The 22,113-nt window shown below is 44.2% G+C and overlaps 1 protein-coding gene across 2 annotated transcripts; it reads right to left on the bottom strand.

The window, feature by feature from the left end:
* Positions 1-3,589: 3,589 nt before the first annotated feature.
* Positions 3,590-22,104, bottom strand: Znf16 (zinc finger protein 16). Of its 2 annotated transcripts, none has more exons than XM_046449072.2 (2): positions 21,948-22,104; positions 3,590-6,415 (listed from the first exon to the last, which is right to left on the bottom strand). In XM_046449072.2, exon 2 carries the CDS (start codon positions 6,336-6,338, stop codon positions 4,593-4,595), a length of 1,746 nt encoding a protein of 581 aa, XP_046305028.1. In that variant the 5' UTR covers positions 6,339-6,415; positions 21,948-22,104; the 3' UTR covers positions 3,590-4,592. The 2 variants fall into 2 exon arrangements, with proteins under 2 accessions (XP_046305028.1, XP_046305027.1); XM_046449071.2 differs by lacking the exon at positions 21,948-22,104 and adding an exon at positions 7,018-12,540.
* Between the last annotated feature and the right edge of the window lie 9 nt (positions 22,105-22,113).

Here is a 22,113-nt window from a genome sequence, read left to right as displayed (position 1 = left end):
GGGGATATAGTTCAGTGGTAGAGCAATTGCCCAGCATATGCTTGACCCTGAGTTCAGTTCCAGTACTGAAAAAAGAACCCTTATTTTAAACACCCTAACTTACCAATTGTTTAAGATTAAAAATTGAAACAAAAACTCTATGATAGTCTTTTTTGGGTGTAAAATGAGAACTTATATTTAAGTAATCAATTTGACACTAGAGAGAAATGTTTTTATTTATTTATTTAGTATTTTAGTTATAGAGGGACACAGTATCTTTATGTTGTTTATTTATTTTTATATGGTGCTGAGGATCGAACCCAGTGCCTGACATGTTCAAGGCAAGCACTTTGCCACTGAGCCAAAACCCAGACCCCAGAGAGAGATATTTTAAAGAGCAACCTTCAAGCCAGGTATGGGAGCATATGCCTGTAATCCCAACGGCTTGGGAGGCTGAGGCAGGAGGATTGCAAGTTCAAAGCCAGCCTCAGCAACTTAGCAAGGTCCTGAGCAACTTAGTGAGACCCTGTCTCTAAATTAAAAAAAAAAAAAAATATATATATATATATGTATGTATATGTGTATAAGTATATACACACATATAGATAAATATAAAAGGGCTGGCAATGTGGCTTGGTGGTTGAGCACCCTGGGTTTCAATCTGCAGTACCAAAAAAAAGTAACCTTCAAAATTAGTTATAAATGTATATCCTGGTCTGTGAGAGCATGGGGCACTACCTAACTGGCTGCATCTCAGCTGGACTACTTACCTGGAGCTCAGAGTGCAAGAATCAGTCATCACCAGCCCCTGTTATGAGAAGGGGTGGCCAAGCTCTCAGACACCCCATGGGGAGGTGGTGGCTGTCCTCTAACACCCTGCTCACCCTGTGGTCACCTGAGAAGCAGATGGGAGTTGTCTAATACCCTGCTCTCAGTGACAATCCTCATGGTTACCTGCAGAGGCAAATGGACTCCCACTGGAAAATTTGAGACTGATGATGGATGCTGCTTACATACCTAGGAGGTATGTAAATTTTGTGTAATGGGGACTGACTTGGATCTGATTATGGTCAGAGAGAGGGGTTGGGGTCGAGTCCCCATGTGCAGGCAGGGGCTTAAGGTATTTGAACTTCTTTGCAGGGAATATGGAGGGGTAAGGCTCAAACTGATTCCATTCAAACAATAAGTAAACCCACATTGCTTGTCACACGGTTTGAGAGGCATCCGGTCTTTGCTGTACTCCCTCCTCACTGCATGTTTTCCTGTTCATAGACTTGCTTAGGCGTTGCATGCTCTTGCCAAAATGGTCTTGGGAGCTCAGTAAACATCATGCCTCCTTAGCTCTGGAAGTGCTAGAGAATTTAAGTGGTGGAATTATGTGTGATATCTTTTCTGCTTTTCTCAATTTGCATTTTGTACAATGATGCCGATTTTAAAATTAAAAAAAATAAACTGGGGAAGCCACCTTTAAATTTTTTTTTTTTTTTTTTTTTTTTTTAGTTGTAGATGGACACAATACCTTTGTTTTATTTATTTTTTATGTGGTGCTGAGGATTGAACCCAGTGCCTCTCATGTGCCAGCCTGGGGAGCCACCTTTAAAATCAGGATTGTCATGCTTTCATGTGCCTGCCACCTTAGTGCTGTCCTCATTGGTGGCCCCACCCTGCATGAGGTGGACAGGGATGCTGGCGATCCCTGCAGCAGCCAGAACCCCCCAGGTCACACATGGAGCTGACCAAGGGCAGAGAGTGGCCTGAGCCCTTTTTGTAAGTGCCATCTGGACACAGGCAGTAGCCAGGGCAGAGAAAGCAGGATAGCGGCAAGACGGGGGTCCTCCAGTCAACTGCTATGAGAAAGGCTTTCCCCAACTTGTTTCCTACCATGATATTCGAGGAATTAAGTATTTAGGGTCTTTTGAGAAAAATATCCTAAGATTAAAAAAAAAAAAAAAAAAAAAAGTAGGCCTTCCTTTTCTTTCTATGCTGCAGGGAGTGATCTCAAAACTCCAGAGGTGGCTGTTTCTCTGCAGGGATTTGCCTTGGTAAGGGTGTGCCGGTGGAGGTGAAACCTTAGAGCAGAGTGCAGATGTTGCTTTTGGGTTGAGACTTGGGGCACAGCCCATCCAGCTCAAGTCCAGACCTTCCCTACTCCTAGCCAACTCTTCCTTTTCTTTTCTTCACATTGTCCACAACTTCCCTATCCCCATTTTTAGTGGATGATCTTGCCTCTTCTGTCCTGGAACCTCACCTTCCCACCATACCTACAAAACTAACTATATTGTCCATTTTCTCTGTACCTGGAGCAATGCAGAAGCCTCTGACTGTTCAAAACTTACCCCTCTTGGCTTTGGAAGGGCTTAATTCATTCTTCCTTCCACTTCCACCAGCCTCACACTGCCTGGCTCCTTCCTGCCCTCCTACTCCAACAAAGCAGGTCTTTGGGCAGCCACATCTCTTCACCACAGCGTTTGATGTGGTAACCCCTCCTGGTCACTTGCGTCCCTCTTCCCCACAGGTGCTGTGTTGCTCTTCCTGCAACAATATTTAATGCTGGGTGTCTCAAGACCCACCTTCTCACTAGCCAATGCTCAGTGTTGGGAGTATCAATCCTCTGTTCCGAGTTCCCTTCCTAATCCTCTCCCTAATTATCTCATGCTTTTCCAGAGATTCATATCCCATTTTATTATTAATTTTGGCAGTGCTTGGAACTGAACTCAGGGCCCCAGACATGTTAAGCAAAAGCTCTACCACTAAGCTACATTCCTAGTCCCACATCTTAAAAAATGCCAGTGATGGGGCTGGGGATGTGGCTCAAGAGGTAGCGCCTGGCATGCGCGGGGCTCTGGGTTTGATCCTCAGCACCACATAAAAATAAAATAAAGATGTTGTGTCCACCAAAAACTAAAAATAAATATTAAAAAAATTCTCTCTTAAAAAAAATGCCAGTGATTTTCAAGTTGACATCTCCATCCCAAATCTGCTTTAAGGTTCAGATTCATTTAATAGCTCTCTCTTTCTCCACTTAGATTCTTGTAGACACCTAGGAATCCCAAGTACAGAACAGCTACAAGTTGCAGGGCTGCTGCACAGATGGTTCTGGAATCTTTCCTGAAGTTGGCCCCAAACCTGTTTCTTTAGCTCTCCTAGTGATTCTGAGATTCTAATATTCTATGAATGGTAATATCTAACCAAGGCTGCCACGACCAGGATGTTTAGTTCTCACAAAACTGAAGCAAGAACTCAGGTCCATGCTAGGCTGCATGTTCCTCCTGAGGAATAGTGTTAGGAAGAGGTGAGAAGGGAGGGATCCTCAGAGGCTGTGGCAACTGCTCAGGAACCATCCACTGTACACGGGAAACCACTGCACAGCACAAACTATACTCCTGATCAAGACATCATACCTTGATTCCTACAACAACTGTGAGCCTCTGGCAAAGCCTGGCCCTGAGAGTCACCTACCACAGGGTAGCTGCCTAAAGCCAGGTTGCACACTTCTTCTGTAAAGGCTAGAAAGTAAATACTCTGGTTTGGTGGGCCATATGATGTCTACAACTACTCAACTCTGCCACACAGAAGCTGCTGTAGATATGTGTAAGCAAATAGGCATGGCTGTACCCCAACAGAACTTTTATTTACTGACAGGTGGTGGGTCAGATTCTGTCTGGGTCCTGCGACACTCTGTTCTTGCAACTTGCTGGCTGGAGTTCAGAGGCCTCTCTTGTAACATCTATGTTGCACCTAACCTGTCTCCTTTTCAGGGCATAGGGGACACTGAGGAGGTGGGCCCTAGGGCAGGGCACCTGGTACTTGCTTAAAAGATGTCTGGTGATGAAGACTGATCTGGGAGAAGATTGATCCTGGAAGCTTCCTCACTGGAAAAGGAGGTACAAAGAGCTGCCATTGTGGGTCCAGCACTGGAGGCACAGAAACCAGAGGCTGGGACCTGGGTCATAGCACAGCAGCAAGGAGGATGACTAACTGACCACAGGTATGCACAGGGAAGCAAGGCAGTGGGGGTCTGGGTACAAGTTGCAGAAAGGGAGGGATAGAAGAATAAATAATTGGCATACCACCTCTGGGGACAATAAGAGAGCAATCAGACCTGAAAACTCCCTCCACTTGATGTCATATTAAATATGTGTGTGTATATATATGTATGTATATATGCGTGTGTGTGTGTGTATGTATGTGTATATATATATATAGAGAGAGCGAGAGTGAGTCAGTCACTGACAGAGAACTCACTCCCACGACTAACAAAAGAGTTACTGTGGTTATCTCCAATCAAAGATCACTTTACTTTTTGGTAATTTTCATCATCATGATAAACTTCATTCATGAATATGTGGCCCTCATGTTCTTTGCCACCTAACCAATGTGACAGTCTGCTCATAATAAAAATAAAACAGAAAAAACAGACGAGAGATCACAGGATCTGAAAGCAATGGAAGGGGAGGGAGTCTGGAAAGAGTGTTTCCAAGGAGGGCTCCAGGCTTTGTATGGAGTGGAGGGCAGTGAGTGAGCCTCAGGCCTGGGAAGGGAGAGGCTGAAACAAGGATCCATAGGTGTCAGAAAGGAACCATGGTTCAGTTTTACTCCTTTTAGCCCACAAGTTACTCCCTGGTATGAATCAACTGGTGTTTAATCAGCTTTGACCGCTGGCTGAAGGCTTTCCCACAAGTAGCGCAGTTGTAGGGCTTCACCCCAGTGTGAATCCTCTGGTGTTGGATCAGAACTGAACGCTGACTGAAGGCCTTCCCACACTCACTGCATTTATACGGCCTCTCACCAGTGTGGATTATCTGATGCTGAATAAGGTGTGAGCTCTGGCTGAAGCCCTTACCACACTCAACACACGTATAGGGCTTCTCTCCAGTGTGAACTTTCTGGTGGTGAATGAGATTGGAGCTTCGGTTGAAGGCCTTACCACACTGGTTACATTCATGGGGTTTCAACCCATTATGAATCCTCTGGTGCTGAATAAGGGTTGAGCTCTGGCTAAAGGTCTTTCCACACTCAGTGCATTCATAGGGTTTCTCTCCAGTGTGGACTCGCTGGTGAAGGATGAGGTTGGAGCTGCGACCAAAGGTCTTCCCACATTCGCGGCACTCGTAGGGCTTGTCGCCAGTGTGCACGCCCTGATGCTGGATGAGGGCTGAGCTGTGGCTGAAGGCCTTTCCACAGATACCACATCCATACGGCTTCTCTCCTGTGTGGATTATCTGGTGCTTCCTGAGCACTGAGCTATAACTGAACGCTTTTCCACACACGCTGCACACGTGAGGTTTCTCTCCAGTGTGAACTCGTCGGTGCTGAATAAGGCTGGAACTCTGACTAAAGGCTTTCCCACAGTCGCTGCACTTGTAAGGCTTCTCTCCAGTGTGAACCCTGTGATGCTTAATGAGGTTGGAGACACGACTGAAGGGTTTGCCACAATCGTTACATTCATAGGGCTTTTCTCCAGTGTGAACCCTCTGGTGCTTCCTGAGGTGTGCGCTCTGGCTGAAGGCCTTCCCACACTCCTTACACTCGAAAGGCTTCTCACCTGTGTGAACCCTGTGGTGTTTAATGAGATTTGAGCTCCGCCTGAAGGCCTTACCACATTCCTCACACACATATGGTCTCTCCCCTGAATGAATTCTTTGATGCTGAATGAGGTTGGAGCTGCGCCTGAAAGCCTGCCCACATTCGTTGCATTCATAGGGCTTCTCATTCATGTGAGACTTTTGGTGCTTTTTAAGGCTTGCGTTCTGGCTGAAGGCTCTCCCACATTCATTACACACATACGGCTTCTCACTGCTGGGGAGACCCTGACACCCAGCAGGGCCTGTGTGCCCCTGGTAGGCTTTCATATTCAAGTGAGCTCGATGGGGTTTTTTAACAACCGAGTTCTGACTGAAGGGTGCTCCACATTCACTGCACTCACAGGACTTCTCTCCAGTGCTGTTTATCTGATGCTGAATAAGGTCAAGGTTGCCACTGAAGGTTTTTCCACACCCATTACATATGAGTGGGCTTTCAGCTATGGGAAGCCCCTCAGGGCCACTTAGGTACACACTGTGTTGAAAGCTCTGGCCATCTGTGTCATCTGGATGCAGCTTCTCTTTTGTAGGGACTTCCTGATGTGTCATCTGGCTGGGGCTCAGATTGAAGCTTTGGTCAACACCACTGCAGTCCAGACCTTTCTCCCCTAAAGGGCCCTTAAGGAGCACTGTTACTGACATCAAATCTCCATCCCGGTGTGTGGACTGCCCCAGGCTCTTGCCTTCAGGGACACCCCAGTCTCTGGCTAATATGTCATCACAAAGTCCTCCAAGCTCAGATACCTGGGAAATATCACCAGCACAGTCTTCTGACATTTCTGCCTGTGATTCCAAATCCTCCAAAACGTCTTCCTTTGGGTGAAACTCCTTGTCCTCTGTCCTAATACCACAATCTGAAACAACAAACACTGAAGTTATATAAGGAACCACAGTGACAGGAACAGCAGACACAGATGGGTCTGCAGAGCTGCTGACCTCACCTCTATGGAGGAGCTGGTGAAGAAAGCAGAGATCCCACTGCCAGCAGCAGCCCCTGGTCTTGCAAAAAGCCCAGGGAGAGGCTGTAAGAGCTGAGGTCACAAGGCTGCAGGGGAGCTAAGGATGATCAAGATCCCACCCTCGGGGCTGTGGATATAGCTCAGTGGTAGAGTGCTTGCCTAGCATGTATGAGGCATTGGGTTTATAAATAAATAAAATAATACAATAACATTATTAAAAAGAAAGGAAGGAAGGAAGGAAGGAAGGGAGGGAACCCACTCTCCCTAGGATCCACATTTCAAGAATGCACCAGCCTGCACACTGGCTCAGGTCAAGACTCGGGTGGCTTTTGGCTCCCACTTCCTGTCACACCCATAGTAGGCCATCAGCAAGGTCAGTGAGCTCTAATTGGGAATATGCCTCAATTCAGGTGCCCTCCCAATCATACAAGGAAAATCATACAAGGAAAATCATACAAGGAAAATCACATGCTTTCTTATACTGTTACACACTTTACCTTTTTTCTTCATACCAAAAACCTCTTAGGCCCATCTTTTGTTCTCTCAGTGCCAGCTTGTGGCATTCAGGCTTGGTCTCAGGATTCACCAGCATGGGAGATAAAGCCTGCTTCAGATGAGCAGCAGCCTGTTCCTTTATAAGAAGCAAAGCCAGTTCCAAGTTATGGTGCTCACCCTGCCTGGAACACTCTCCATGTGGCCTTCCTGCTGGCCTCTGCTCAAACACACCTTGCTAGACAGCCTTTCCCTGACCACTGTATGTATGCCAACCCCCTTCTCTTCATCACCTGTCCCTGCTGTCTCCTATACTGCCTGGACCACTCCCTGACATAGGACGGCCAGCTGCAGTCACTGATGCTTGGTGGTGAGGGGTACCCTTCCAGTGCCCTGTGCTGCCTCCTTGGCCTAATGGTACCTTTGTCCTGTTCTCTCAGTGCTTCTCCCTATTCTATCTGTGACATCCAGAACTTGCTTCCAGCATGGACATATCTGTGCCCAGGAGCTGCCAATGGCATCACTGCAGACTGATCTGGCCACATGGCCAGCCCTCACAGGCCCAGCTGCTGCCTGCTGCACTCATGTGTCTATGGTGAGGCTTCATGCTTCTCACAGGCATTCTCAGCCACAGTGCCCCTGCAGGATGCAGTACACCCATGGAACTGCTACCTATGCCTACAGGGACAGTGGTGCCTCTTTCCTTCCTGCTGCCCTTTGTGTCATATTCCACACAGACTGCAGGAACCCGGGCTCCATGGGGTCTAGAAACAGCAGTCAGTAATGATTTTCTGTACAGGTCAGAGAGAACCTATCTGAAGCTTTTTGGTTGCTTGGCTTGTGAAATGATCTTTGTTGTTTTTTTTTTTTAAAAAACAAACAACCCTTAAAAACCCTCAAAACCAGTATAAGCCTGCTAGCCATAAAATACAGTCTGCCAGCGGAATCTGGTGTCCTGACTGAATGTCACTGGTGTGACAATAGGGCTTTCTAGCCTGAGTCATGGTTTAAATCAGTTTTATTGAGACAGGTATCAAAAATGAATTCTGTGAATGGTAGAAGATCACTTTATGGACTTATTAAATTCGATGTACTTTATCTTTGCAACCTGCAAACTGTAGCAAAGAATGATAAAAAGTTCTTTAAAAAGGAACTATAAAAATCAGAAAAATAGTTTCCATTTAGGAAAATCTAGGAAATATTACTAAAACTTATGTTTAAAGGCAAAGGAAAAGATCTGACAGTAAACAGTTGCCTGCACTACATTCTTATGTACTGGGAGTCAGCCCTTCTAGCACAAAATCATCTGACAGTATTTCCTTTGGGAGACAATACCTTTCTGTGAATGGTGTTTGAATAATGGCTTTCAGATGTGTGCAACATGGCTTCGAGTCCGTTAGCCATGACCACACTCCTGGGATCCCACATGACTGTCACCTGTCACAAATCATGGGGTGTAGCAGCCATCTCAGTGCAAGGCCAGCCCACCTGTGGTACAGACCCCAAAGAAACACCTCACATTCAGGTGGCTCCACTATGCCCACCTCTTGCAGGGGATTCTGTTTCCATTTTATGATTTATTAGGATGGAACTCACACTACGGAAGTTAACTATTCTACAGTAAGCAACTTGGTGGCATTTAGCACGTTCACAGTGCTATGCAACCACCCACCCTTCATTACAGAGCAATGTCTTTTTTTTTTTTTAATTTTTATTTTTATTGTGGACAGACACTCTAGTGGCAATCTGATTCTGGTTTTGATTTGCAGTTCTTTACTGACTAATGATGTTAAGCCTCTTTTCATTTGTTAGTCATTTATTTGTAGTCAGTCTTTTGCCTACCCACAGCCCTCCAAACCCATTGCCTACTCCGGTAATGGGGATAGAACCAAGGGTTGCTCTACTACTGAGCTACTTCCCTAGCCCATTTTTCAAAATGTATTTTGAGACAGAATCTTGCAAGTTGCTGAGGCTGGTCTTGGACTTGCAAACCTGCCTCAACCTCACAAGTTGCTGGGATTACAGGCATGTGCCACCACACCTGGCTCCTTGTCCATTTTTAAGGTGTGTTGTTTTGTTGTTGGATTGTAAGACTTCTTTAATATATTCCAGTACTAGACCTTTATCACATAACATGATTTACAAAGATTTGCCCCCATTATGTAGGATGTCTTTGTACTTTCTTGATAATGTCCTTTGATTGATCAAGTCAAATTCATTTATTTTTCTTTTGTTGCTTGTGCCTTTGATGTTCTAATGAATTCATTGCCAAATGCAGGGTTGTGAAGATTTGCTCCTATTTCCTTCCAAGACTTTGATGCTTTCTAAGCTCTTAATATCTTTGATTCATTTCAATTAATTTCTGTATACAGCATTGGTAGGAATCCAGCTTCATTTTTTTTTTTTGTACTGGGGATTGAACCCAGAGGTGCTTTACCATTGAGATACAGCCCAAGTTCCCCCACCCTTTTTGAAAAATTGAGACTCAAAACTTGTGATCAAACTTTGCCTTGGGCTGGGGTTGTAGCTCAGTGGTACAGGGCTTGCCTAGCATGTGCCAGGCATTGGGTTTGAGTCTCAGCACCACATATAAATAAATAAAAATCCATCAACAACTAAAAAATTAACAAAATTAACAAAATTAAAAAACAAAATAAAACTTTCCCTTGAACTTGTGATCTTCCTCCTCAGCCCCCTGAGTTGCCAGGATCACAGGTGTGCACTGCTGTGCCTGGTTCCAACTCTGGGATGTTGGGTTACTTGCTACAGTGCCATGTATTGAAGGGCTATCTTTCCTCATAGACTGGAAGATCTTATCATCCCTGCTAAAAAGCAACTGGTCACAGATGTATGGATTTATTTCTGGATAGTCAATTCCATCTTCATGACAGGACCAAACAATTTTGACTACTGCAGTTTTGTAGTAAGCCTGAAACCGAGTCACGTAAATCCTCCAACTCTGTTCTCCAAGACTGGCCATTCAGGGCCCTTTGTAATTCCACATGAATTTAAGGATGAACCTTTTAGGTTCTGCAAAAAAATGCCACTGAAATTTTGATAGAAATTGCACTGAATCTGTAGCCATTTTGTATAGTTTGGGCATCTTAAGAATATTAAGTCCTCCAAGTTGTGAACACAAGATGTCTTCTGTTTTCTTGCTTGCTTTGATCTTTTTTAACAATGTTTTGCAGTCTTTGGTGAATAAGTTTTATATCTTCTTGATTAAAATTATTCCTGGGATTTCCCCCTACCACTGATGCTAATGTAAATAGAAGTGTGTTCTTAATTCCCCTTCAGATTGGTTCATTGCTGGTGTGTGTAAACAGTGATCTGGGCCCCAAACTTTTGCTGAATTTATTAGCTCTAGTAGTTTTCCTGTGGATTCTGTGGTTCATACATATGGAGTTGTCTTATGGAAATCATTTTACATCTTTCTTTCTGCTTTGGACATTGGTTATTTCATTTTCTTGTCTAACTGCTCTGGAATCTGTACTTCCAGTACAATGCTGAGCAGCAGTGGTGATGCAGGCCATCTCTCTCCTGTTCCTAATATTAGGGCAAATGTTAGTCTTTTACTTCTGAGCATGATGTCAGCTGTGGTTTTCCCCATGTGCCTTTTATCAGTTTGTTTGGTTTTTTTAAAATCATCAAAGTTGGAATTTGCCCAGTTTTTTTCTGCATGAGTTGAGGTGATCATGGTTTTCATACTTCTTTCTGTTCCTTTGGTGGATCACACTGATTGGCTCTCTTGGAGCTGAAATACTCTTCTACTCCTGGGCTAAACCCCATGTGGTCATAGGATAGAATACTTTTAAGATGTTCCTGTATTTAGTTTGATATTATGCTTTTCAGAGATTTGCATCTTTAGCCATAAGTGATACAGGTTTGTAATTTTCTTTTTTTATAGGCTCTTTGTTTGGCTTGGGTATCAGGGTATTTATTGCTGGCCTCACAGAATAAATTAATGTTCCCTCCTCTTCAATATGCTGAAAGAATTGAGAAAGTTGGGTATTCATTAAATGCTAGCAGTGAAGGTAGTTTAATTCTTAACTTTTCTTTGCTGGGAGTTTTAATTACTAATTCAAACTTGTTGTTTGTTACTGGTATGTTTAGATAGAGTCAATTTTCATAATTTTTGTGTTTCTATAAATTTTTTTGCTTTCTTACAGCCTATCTAACCTGTTGGTACAAAACCATTCACGGTATTATATCTTCCTTTTTTGGTAAGGTTGGTAATAATATTCCTACTTTCAGTCACATCATCTTTTATTTATTTTAGTTTTACGTGGACACAATATCTTCACTTCATCTCTATGTGGTGCTGAGGATCGAACCCCGTGCCTCACACATGCTAGGCGAGCACTTTACCACTGAGCCACAACCTCAGCCCATCAGTCACATCATCTTTTGTCCTTTGTAAATCTAAGGGTTTTACCACTTGTGCTAATCTTTTCAAGAATTTTTGCCTGTGTTGATTCTATGGTTTTTCTATTTTACTCATCTTTGATCTAATCTTTATTATTTGCTTCCTTCTGGAGCTTTGAGTTTAGTTTGCTCTTCTTTTTGTAGTTTCTCAAGATGTAAAGTTAGGTTACTGATTAGATATTTTTCTTCCTTTAAAAAAATTTCTTTTTTTTTAGTTGTAGATGTAGATCCTAATCATCTCCCCATATCCTCATTTTAATATCAATACATTAGGGATTCATAACAGAAATGAATTTCAGAAGGACAGAAGCATTCAAGTCCAATTATTTTACAGTGTCGCTCAAGTCCCCTCTTTCCTTAATGATATTCTGTCTACATGTTCTAGCTATACTTTGGGATAAGGGTACTGAGGTCTCCATATAATGACCTCCTTCCTTTCTGGTAAGAAATTTTGACTTAGTTTGTTTTGTCTGATATTAGCATAGTCATCCCAGTTCTCTTTGGGTTATGATTTACATGGAACATCTTTTTCACATCTCACTTCACTTTAAGCTTATATCTTTGAATCTAAAGTAAGCCTTCTGTAGACAGCATACAGTTGGACTGTGCTTTTCTATTCATTTTGTCAATACCTGCCTTCTGACTGGGAAGTTTAATCCATTTACATTTAAAGTGGTTAGTAAAAAGGAAGGACATTTTGCTACTTGTTGTTGTTGATACCAGGGATTGAAACCAGATATACTTAACCACTCAGCCACATTCCTAGCCCTTTTTTATTTTGAGACAGGGCCTCATTAAGTTGCTGAGGCTGGCTTTGAACTTGAAATCCTCTTGCCTCAGCTTTCTGAGCCTCTGGGATTACAGGTGTGTGTCACCTTGCCTGGCTTTGCTATTTATTTTTGGTACATCTTTTACATTGCATCCCTTAATTCCTCTATTGCTGCCTACTTTTGGGTTCAGTTAATTTTTTGCAAAAGTAATTTTCTCTTTAATTCCTTCTGTATACATTTGCCAGATATTTTCTTAGTGTTTACATGAACATCCTAAAACAAGTGATACGAACTTAGCTTCAATAGCACACAAAAATTCTGCTCCTATATAGCTCTTATAATTTGCAGTCATCAAAAATTACTTTAGGCGAGGTGTAGTGGTGCATGCCTGTCATGCCAGTGGCTAGGGAGGCTTAGGCAGGAAGACTGTGAGTTCACAGCCATCCTCACCAACTTATTGAGACCCTGTCTCTAAATTTAAAAAATACAAAAAAGAACTGGGGATGGGGCTCACTGGTTGAGTGACCCTGGGTTCAATCCCTAGTACAAACAAAAATTATTCATTATAGGCTCAAAATATTTTATAGGCTGATTGGCCTGGAGGTGCAGACCAGTGGTAGAATGCATTCTTAGAATGTGTGAGGCCCTGAGTTCAATTTCCAGCCCCTAAAAAGCAAACCAAACCTCAGACTTGTTACTTTTTTTTTTTTTTTTTAATATTTTACCAGTTGTTGATGGACCTTCATTTATTTATCTGTGATGCTGAGAATGGAACCCAGTGCCTCACAGACCATAGGCAAGTGCTCTACCACTGAGCCACAACCCCAGCCCCAGACTTGTTACTTTTTATGCACTTGTTCTTTAAATCATGTGGGAAATAAAAAGGTGTATTCACAAACCAAAAATACAATAATACTAATTTTTATACTTGCTTGTATGTAATTACCTTTATTCGAGGTCTTTATTTCTTGTATGTCTTGGAGTCTCTGTCTACTGTCCTTTCATTTAACCTTTAGGACCATAACAAACCACATCAAGCTGTTGTCTATTTGGGAATGTCTTAGTTTCTCTTTTAGTTTGAAAGATAATTTTTGCCACATTTAAAATTCTTGGTTGAATCTCTAAGCACTTTAATATTTCATCCCACTGCATTTTGACCTCCATGAATTCTGAAGAAAAATCAGATATTAACCTTACTGATTGAGATCCCTTGTACTGGAGGAGTCTCTTTTTTCTTGTTACATTGTTGTCTTTGAACAATTTAATTAAAACAAGACTTGGTGTGGATCTTTCAGTTTATCCTACTGGGTCTGTTGAGCTTCTTGGATATGCAGATTTATATCTTTCATCAAATTTGGGACATTCTGTCCATTATATTTTCAGATGTTCTTGTTACCCCTTTCCCTTCTCTCCTCTTTCTTGGGTCCACAAATTATGTTCAAGTTTCAAACGACTAAAGATCCATTCAGAGATGTCAGCCCTGACCCCCCAAGAGGAAGAGGAAGCTAGTAAGGAGTGAAAAGGACAGAAAAGGCCCAGAGAAACCAAATGTCCAAATTGCCATCATGGAAACAACTGAAGAATATGATGCAACAGGCTGAAAAGATGGTTCAACAACAAGGAGAAACTAAGTCTCCAGCTATAAAGTTTGTGGCTTACGATGGCTCTATTGAGCTGTCAGGTTAGTGGGGTCCATGGAGAAGGCTACTGGACATATTTTCCAGATCCACCTTTAGTACACCCAGCTATGTGAACTGCAGAATCCATCCCAGTATTTACGAATGATACTCATATGCTGGGTGGCTTTACAGACACTCATATTACACCCATCCATGTGACTGGATTTAATTATACTAGTTACCATGGACAACTACTTATATGTTGGTTCCATGATAAAACATGCTGGCTGTTTAAGGGTATCTTTTGAGGAAAAGACAGCATATGCGGGGAGGGGTGGCTAGACCAGTCAATCTACCTACCCCTGTGACTCAAGGACATATGTTTAACAGTTATTAAAATGGGATTTTCTCCTAACAAGCCAGTCATCTCTGCAGAACGTCCACCAATACCTTACTGTCCTAATTGTTCTGTATTAGAATTTGTTTGGTACCTTTCCTAAATGGATGGAATGTGCAAAGGTCTTGCCAGTACAAGTTTCTAGAAATAGTGGATATATTTTGGACTGGACTCCAAGAATTGATAAAAAGACAATTATGTAAGGATGCCATGACCCCTGGAGGTTTCATTGGTAATATTCTAACCTTTGGCAAGGGTGGTATTTGAAAAGCTCTCTGGTGCTTAATTGTAGCCTCAGACTTTCTACATTATACAGATAGCAGGAATTGCAAAAAGGGTTCCTGCTATGGCCTATGAGCCTGTGTTCAATCTCCGTATGTTTTAGTTACTAGAAATGTAAGAGTTAAGAAAAAAGGTGATAAATATCTTATAGCCTATAAAAGGTACAATCTAACTAACTGCATCACTAGATTTAACAGAGGGAGAAGAATGTTAATGCTTCACCAATCCTCCTTTGTCTTACTACAGCCAACATTTCAGACCCATGGTATGCTGATGCTGGTGTTCAGATCTTACAACAGATACATGCTCAGTTAACCAGACCCAAGTGCACTCTTGGTTTCATAATTCTTGGAGGGGCTGCTTTAATTTCATTCATCACTTCTACTGTAATAGCCTCAGTGGCTGTATCTCAAAACATTCAACATGCAAATTTTCTTAATAATTTGGCTCAAAATACTCCCAAAGCCCTCCATAATCAGATAAATTTTGTTAATATTTATTTTTTAGTTGTAGTTGGACAAAAAGGTATTGTACCTTTTTTTTTTTTTTTAATGTATTTTTATGTGATGCTGAGGATTGAACCCAGGGCCTCACACGTGCTAGGCAAGAGTACTCTACTGCTGATCTACAACCCCAGCCCCAATCAGATAAATATTGATGAAAAGATTGAAACTAATTTGAATGCCTTGGAAGCTACTGTCATAAATATTGGTAATGAGCTTTCTGCTTTAAGAAAAGGCTTAAATGCCACGCTGACTATAAATATGTCTCTTATTATTGTGGCCAAATATAATACTTCCCAATGGGATTATGGAAAGGTTAAAAATCATCTAATGGGTATTTGGCATAGCAATAATAGTAGCCTGGATCTATGGAGTTACATTGTCACATCCAGGATATTTAAAAAAGCAAAATCAATCTTACGAACCCTACCTTCTAGCTGACCAAATACTTCAAGAATTGAATGGCTTTAATCCTGGAAATACGCTGAAACATTCTGTATGGTATGTTATTGGTATGATATGTTTGCTACTAATTCTCTTTTGTATCAATAGGTTGTCGTACCCTTAGAACAAAAATGTGGGAGCTTGAACTAACAGCTCATCATTTACATTTACAAAGTAAAAAGAGGGAATATGCGGGAAGCCATCTGTGAAATACATGAGGACCTTTTCAGCATCGTAGCCAAGGAGTGGGTAGACTGGCACTGGGAACTTCTTGTGGCAGTGCCACCAGGATAGACTGCCTGATGCAAGTGAACTTCCCCTCTGCTCTGCCAGAAGGTCCCACGCAGCACTGGAGATGGGCATGACTCTGCTAGGAATGGAGCAGCCTACCTGCCCCCATCTCTATCCTGTTTTGGTGAAGAACTTTCCATAGAATTTCTTTGATGTCTTCTGTTAAAAATAAAGCAAACATAGGCTCCTTTCTTTGTTAGAAGCCGGACCCGTCTGGTCAGCTTTGCTTGTCTCTGTACCCTTCTTGAAATTACTTTCTGGAGCTGGGGATGTGGCTCAAGCGGTAGCGTGCTCGCCTGGCATGCGTGTGGCCCAGGTTCGTTCCTCAGCACCACATACAAACAAAGATGTTGTGTCCGCTGAAAACTAAAAAATAAATATTAAAATTCTCTCTCTCTAAAAAAAAAAAAAAAAAAAAAAAAAGAAATTACTTTCTGTGTTCTGTGGTCATTTCACTGTTCTACTTTTCTTAGCTTTTATTTCTCAGCGAGCCCATCCCACCAAAGGGAAACCCATTCCCTGGCCTGTGCAGGGAATGAGCCACTGCACCCGACCTAGAATTGGGGATTTAACCTAGTTCTTTACTGCTGAGTTACATCCTAGTCCTATTTATTTTATTTATATTTTATTTACTTATTTTATATTTTAATTTTGAAAGAGGGTCTTAACAAGTTGCTTAGGGCCTTGTTAATTTGCTGAGGCTGGCCTCAAACTTGTGACTGTCTCAGTCTTCCGAGTCACTGAGATTACAAGGTTTGTACACAGTTTATATTTTTTATACACTGTGGGTTATTTCCTTAGCTTGTGTTGATTTTATTTGTTTTTTGGTGATGCTGGGAATTGAACTCAGTGCCTTGTGAATGCTTGTCAAGTGTTCTACCACTGAGTTATATCCCTAACCCTTTGGCTACTATACTATTTTGACAGATTACCACCAATCTTAAGAACAAAAGGAAAACAAAGCACTGTTCACCATCTGTGTACTGGTTCTGTTCTAGGCCCTTCTGTAACATCGTGAGCAGCACTTCTCCATTTCCTGCTTCCTTTGAGCCTGGAGACCAGCTGGAGATGAAAGCTTAGGGTCTTTACAGGCCTTTTCTGAGTTCACAGCCTGTCCTGGGCATTAATGTGGTTTTCTAAATCCCCCAATTGTGCTTCAGAATATCCTGATTTTCCCCCAAGAAAGTCTCTTACCAGCTTTTCTTCCTGGGCTGCAGGTGGCTGATCAATGCCCCAGGTGCCTGTGGAGGGTCCCAGTCACTTTACAATGCTGTTAAGCCTACTGCTTTCCTGCTCTAGGATCTGAGTTAGGAAGAACAGACATGTATGCACACCTTGCATCGGTCCTTTTGGGAGTCCCAGACAGGCTAGAATAAACAACAATTCTTTTTTTTTTTTAATATTTATTTTTTAGTTTTAGGTGGATACAATATCTTTATTTTATTTTTATGTGGTGTTGAGGATTGAACCCAGGGCCCCACGCATGCCAGGTGAGTGTGCTACTGCTTGAGCCACATCCCCAGCCCAACAACAACAATTCTTAAGATCTATTTATTACACACCCTGGAACAAGAGACCATGGTCCCAAGATGAGAACACAAGCTGCCTTCTTTAAAAATGCCAGGAACAGGTTGAGACACAGGCAACTAAGAGTACCACAGAACCTTCCTACCATTTTAAAGTTGCCTTTTTCTTTTTTTGTGGTACTGGAGGTTAAACTCAGGGCATTATGCATGCAAGGCAAGCACTCTACTAACTGAGCTATATACCTCAGCCCTTAAAATTGCCTTTTTCTTGATTCATTGTTTGCTTGTTGTCAAGGTTTAACAATTTTCTAGATTTCTGACAGTTTCTGCTTTTTGAACATTTATGTAGAGGAGCAAGTGTTTGGGGCTGCCTATTCTGATGGCTCCACAGTGGCTTTTAAAACATGAACCCCCATTAGCCTATCTCTCCCCCACCAAGGTGCAGAGCAAGGCTCTGGGATTCTCTCACCACTCTCTTCTCACCACTCCCAGCAGGGATCCTTGGCAGTCTGCTTAACATTCTGCCTCTGCTCAGGCTGATGAGCAGGCCTGCTCCTTGGGGCCACTTCTGGGGACCCTTCTCTACCTGCTCTTCACTTCTTTTTAGAATCTGCTGTCTTCCACACGTGCAGGACTCTCCTACACACGTATACCCTTAGCCTAATCATCCCCATCCACACAGGGTCTTGCCAGAGTAACATAGCCACTAACTGACCCAAACAAAAGAAGCAAAAGGTCCACATGAGGGAGCTGTCCCCGCCCCCGCCCCCCAAAAAAGTTTTCCCCCCAAAGTTCTCTCTAAAAGGGTTCTCAGGGCAACAGGAGCAGCTGGGCAGTGTGAATACCACCAGGAAGGTATAGGAAAGAATCCCGAGGCAGGGACTGCCACCAGTCTGGTCACTGGGCTTGGAAGGGGTCAGGGCTACAGCAGACAGCAAAGGACTCTGATAACCATCATGTTATAGCCCTCTGTCTCAAGAAAGAAGTCAGAAGCCTGTTCAGGACACCAGGGGGCAGGCCAGGTCAACTTACTTTCTGATGGTCAGCCTCAGCCCCTTGAGTCCCTGAGGCCTGATGCTCCTAGGGGTGAGAATAGGGTGACATGGACATCATCTCCCCAGAATGAGGACACCAGTAGGAAACATGTTCCCAGTACCTGGTTGCTAATGGTGAGGGTGTATGGCTTCCAGTTCATTAATGCCAAAGTAGAGGGGCCCAAAGACTAAAGAACCAGGGTGGGTCACAGGAGGAGTATCACTCACACATGTCTGTGATACAGGGGTCCAAGGGGATGGTCCTGAACCTGTGGGCTCCATTTCTGCCTCCTAGGGGCAAGTTTTGAGGCTGGAAATAGCTGGAATCTGAAAACCGGCAAGGACAGAGGTGAGTGTGCAAAGATGTCAGCTACAGGGATCCATCCTCTCACCAGGCAGAAGTCTCTTACTCTACCCCTGCAGCCAGAGACCTGAAAAGGGCCTGAGGTTGCCAGGCATCAAAGACTAATGCTATGTTCCCTGATTCTAGACCCAAGAGGAGAGACAGTCAGCCATACGGACACAGAATCATGAGCCAGGGTTGCATGAGTCCTTGAACTCTGAAGGCATTTCCCTACAGGGCTCAGGCCCACCATTATAAGAGGAGAGCAATAGTCACAGAGCCTACTTCCTGACACAATGCCATAAAGGTGAATGCATAAGACCTATCTATTGCAGGGAAGCAGCAGACCCAAGATTGATTGGCCAGGGGCTATACACATACATATGATCATTATGTGCTAGTGCCTACCAATCCTAGCGGTTCGGTTGTCCCAGATGCACTCAGCAACAGCCACGGGGTATTCCCATCTCCATCTACCCGGGATGTCCTCCCACTTCACTCACTGATCTTGCTCAATTCTCTCAGTTCCCTTTCCCTGTTGGCATTCCAGGGTTCACCTCCTGAGCAAGTCTGTTAGGAGGCAGTAACACCCCCTATTTTGTGAAGATATTCAAACTTGGGCTCATTTTCAGTCCTAACCACTCTCTCTGGGCAGGAGATGGGACACTCCCACCTGAAGACACACAGGCTTCTCACATGGACTAAATTACTGAATTACTAAATTACCACTCCCACTGCCCCCAATAGGCCTAGAGGCCCACCAGGATGTGGGGCTTGACAAACTTTATCTCCTTACTGACACTGCACTCCCAATAGGTACTGCTGATTCCCTGCCCCTCAGAAGTAGAGAAGGCAGACAGAAAAAGTTGGTAGAAACTCATATTGGAAAATGTCAACATATGACCTCGATTTCTCCTCTAGGATACACTTTTTCAGGATTTCTGAACATCCACTATATGCTAGAATCTGTTCTGGGGTTTTATGTGGGACACAACAGCAAACAATACCCTCATAAAGCTCACTAAGATATCATCACAGCAAATGCATCAGTGAAATAAAACAACTGCTCTGGTTAGCGGTAAAAGGGAAGACAGGGACATTTTAACTAGAGTTGTCAGGAAATCCTCACCAAGAAAGTGACCTAAAGGTGAGAGATGGAGTATTGTGACACTGGGGAAGAGAAGTCCCAGGCAGAGGCAATGTGAATGCAAAGTCTGAGGAGGGCAGGGGCATGCATGTCAGGTCAGAGGAACAGTGGGGCAGCTAGCATATAGACAGAAAAATGAGGGAGCCTGGCAAAGGCACTGTAATGGGTCCCATGGGCCTTGCAGTTGGGGTGCTGCCTGCACTCAGTGAGGCTATGCGGCATACAGGCTTTTGAAGGCTGCAGGTGTTTAGAGGATAACAGGGGAGCAGCCTCTCACTATTCTGTGAAAAAGCATAAACTCTGTCCTTGACAATGGTATTCTTTTCTGCCTTTCCTGGGAGAAGGGATATTCTGTTCCACATTGGGTTTAGATAGAGTCAAGGGGATATTGGTGAGGTGCAGTCAAGGGGACCTGGAAAGGATCTGAGAGGGAGTTTCTCTGAAGAAGGGTGGCTGGAGAAAGGTGCAAGGAGTAGGGATGACAGCAGACATCACCCAGGGCTGCTGGGTTGAGATCACAGAGGAAGGCACAACTGAGTGAGGATGCCAGAGAGCAAGTTTAGAGACAAAGCTTATGAGAGAAGACAAGGAGGTAAGGACAGAGCTCAGAGGGATGTCACTGGGGACAGACTGTTAGGAGGCACTGGTTGGCTGATGCAGTAAGGCTTTGGCTGCATTTCTAAATCAGGAGACAAAAAACAAAATGTCTCAAAAGATTAACTTGGAAGTGTGTGCAGAAGGATGGTATAAGATGAGACTCAGAGCAGGGAATACACTAAGGTTCCCATCCATTCAGCAGTAGATGCACAGCAGGAAACTTGAGAGGGAGTTATAAGACTGTCAGTGATGGTGTGTCTGCCTGCCCTGGGAGCAGATGCCCAGATTCCCTGGAAGGAATTTTCACTCTTCCCATTCATGGGGGAATTTAAATAATCTCCAACATTTATTCAGTACATTTTATTTTAAATTACCTTGAATTTTCATCATTGTTCTGAATAGGAGTTTTGAGTCACATAGCTCAACATTTAAAAGGTTTAAAGAAAAAGTTAAAAATGTCCCAGTCACTTGGTTCTCCTTTCCACTTTGAAATGTCCTTCCAGATTACTCTAGGCTTCACAAGCAAATACACGTATGCACTTTTTTTTTTCCTGTTTTAAAAAAATTACAAACGGTACCAAACTCGTCTGGCACTAATTTTACACGTTGCTTTTCTCTGTTTATTCTCAGTGGGATGGTCCCTAGACATGCGCTTAATCTGTGTTAGGCAGAACACTCTTTCCCCATGTTCACATCCTACTTCCAAGACCCTGTAGATATGCTGCAGTATATAGCACAAGGGACTTTGCATAAAGAACTAAGGTTACGGCATGGATTACCAGGGTGGACCCAATCTAACCACAGCCAAAGCTAGCTGGCAGATGTACACGGGCTCCTTCCAGGAGCCATGGGCTGCTCTGCCTGTCAGGCAGCAAAGAAACGACGAACCTGTATATGACAATCACAAAGCAACGGATTCTGCCAACTACCTGAATGAGCTTGGCAGCGGGTTCCCCTGGCTAAAGGCTGAATCTGACACTTAGCAGAGACGCTCTAGCAGCAGGAACCGCAGGATGGGACCTGGCCGATTCCCCAGTCCCTTCTCCCACAATCACAGTTCCAAATTCTTCTCCCTCCCCAGAGGTCTCTCCACCTGGAGAGGACGCCCTTTACCGAGGGGCCGCCTGGGAAGACCGCCCGGAGAGGAGCGAATCCCGCCCCGTCCGGGTCCTGCGCACCTCTGACGTCACCGAGAGTCCCCCAATCCCCCCGCCCCTGGCCGACCCGGGAGTCCCGGGCACCGCTCAGCCTCACACCTTCTCTCGCTGCGCCCCAGCTCGCGCGCGCCTTGCCACTCGAAAACGCCTCGGCTCCCGGGCACAGTCTCCGCTGGGCCTTACGCGGCACACCCTACCTGAAGCTGCCCTCAGATCCCGCCGAGGCCAGGACCCTAAACTAGGCCGAGCCGACCCTTCCCCGCGCCCGCACTCCCACCGTCCCCCGCGCGGCCGCGCACCTCCGGGTCCCTCTGCCAGCGCCGCGCTAGATCCCCCCACTCCCACGCCCACCGCCTGACTCCAGGGACACCGAAGCACAGGCTCCGCCCAGCGAACTCACCTCCCGGGGGGTGCGCGTCCAGCTGGGTGGCATGGCCGCGGCACCCAGCGCCTCAGCCCGGGCTCTGAGGACTGAGAGTCCCGCCCTCAACTTCCCTCGGAAGCCCCGCCCCGATGGCGTAGCCGCTCTGCACGGCGGGAGGTTGAGCAGACTCGGTGACTCCGCG

This window comes from Marmota monax, unplaced genomic scaffold (assembly GCF_021218885.2).
Source record: "Marmota monax isolate L192 unplaced genomic scaffold, Marmota_monax_Labrador192_F-V1.1 WCK01_AAM20220418_F8-fsc00073, whole genome shotgun sequence".
NCBI lineage: Eukaryota > Metazoa > Chordata > Mammalia > Rodentia > Sciuridae > Marmota > Marmota monax.
Note: the sequence above shows the minus strand (reverse complement) of the source record. Positions and strands in the feature narration are given on the sequence as shown.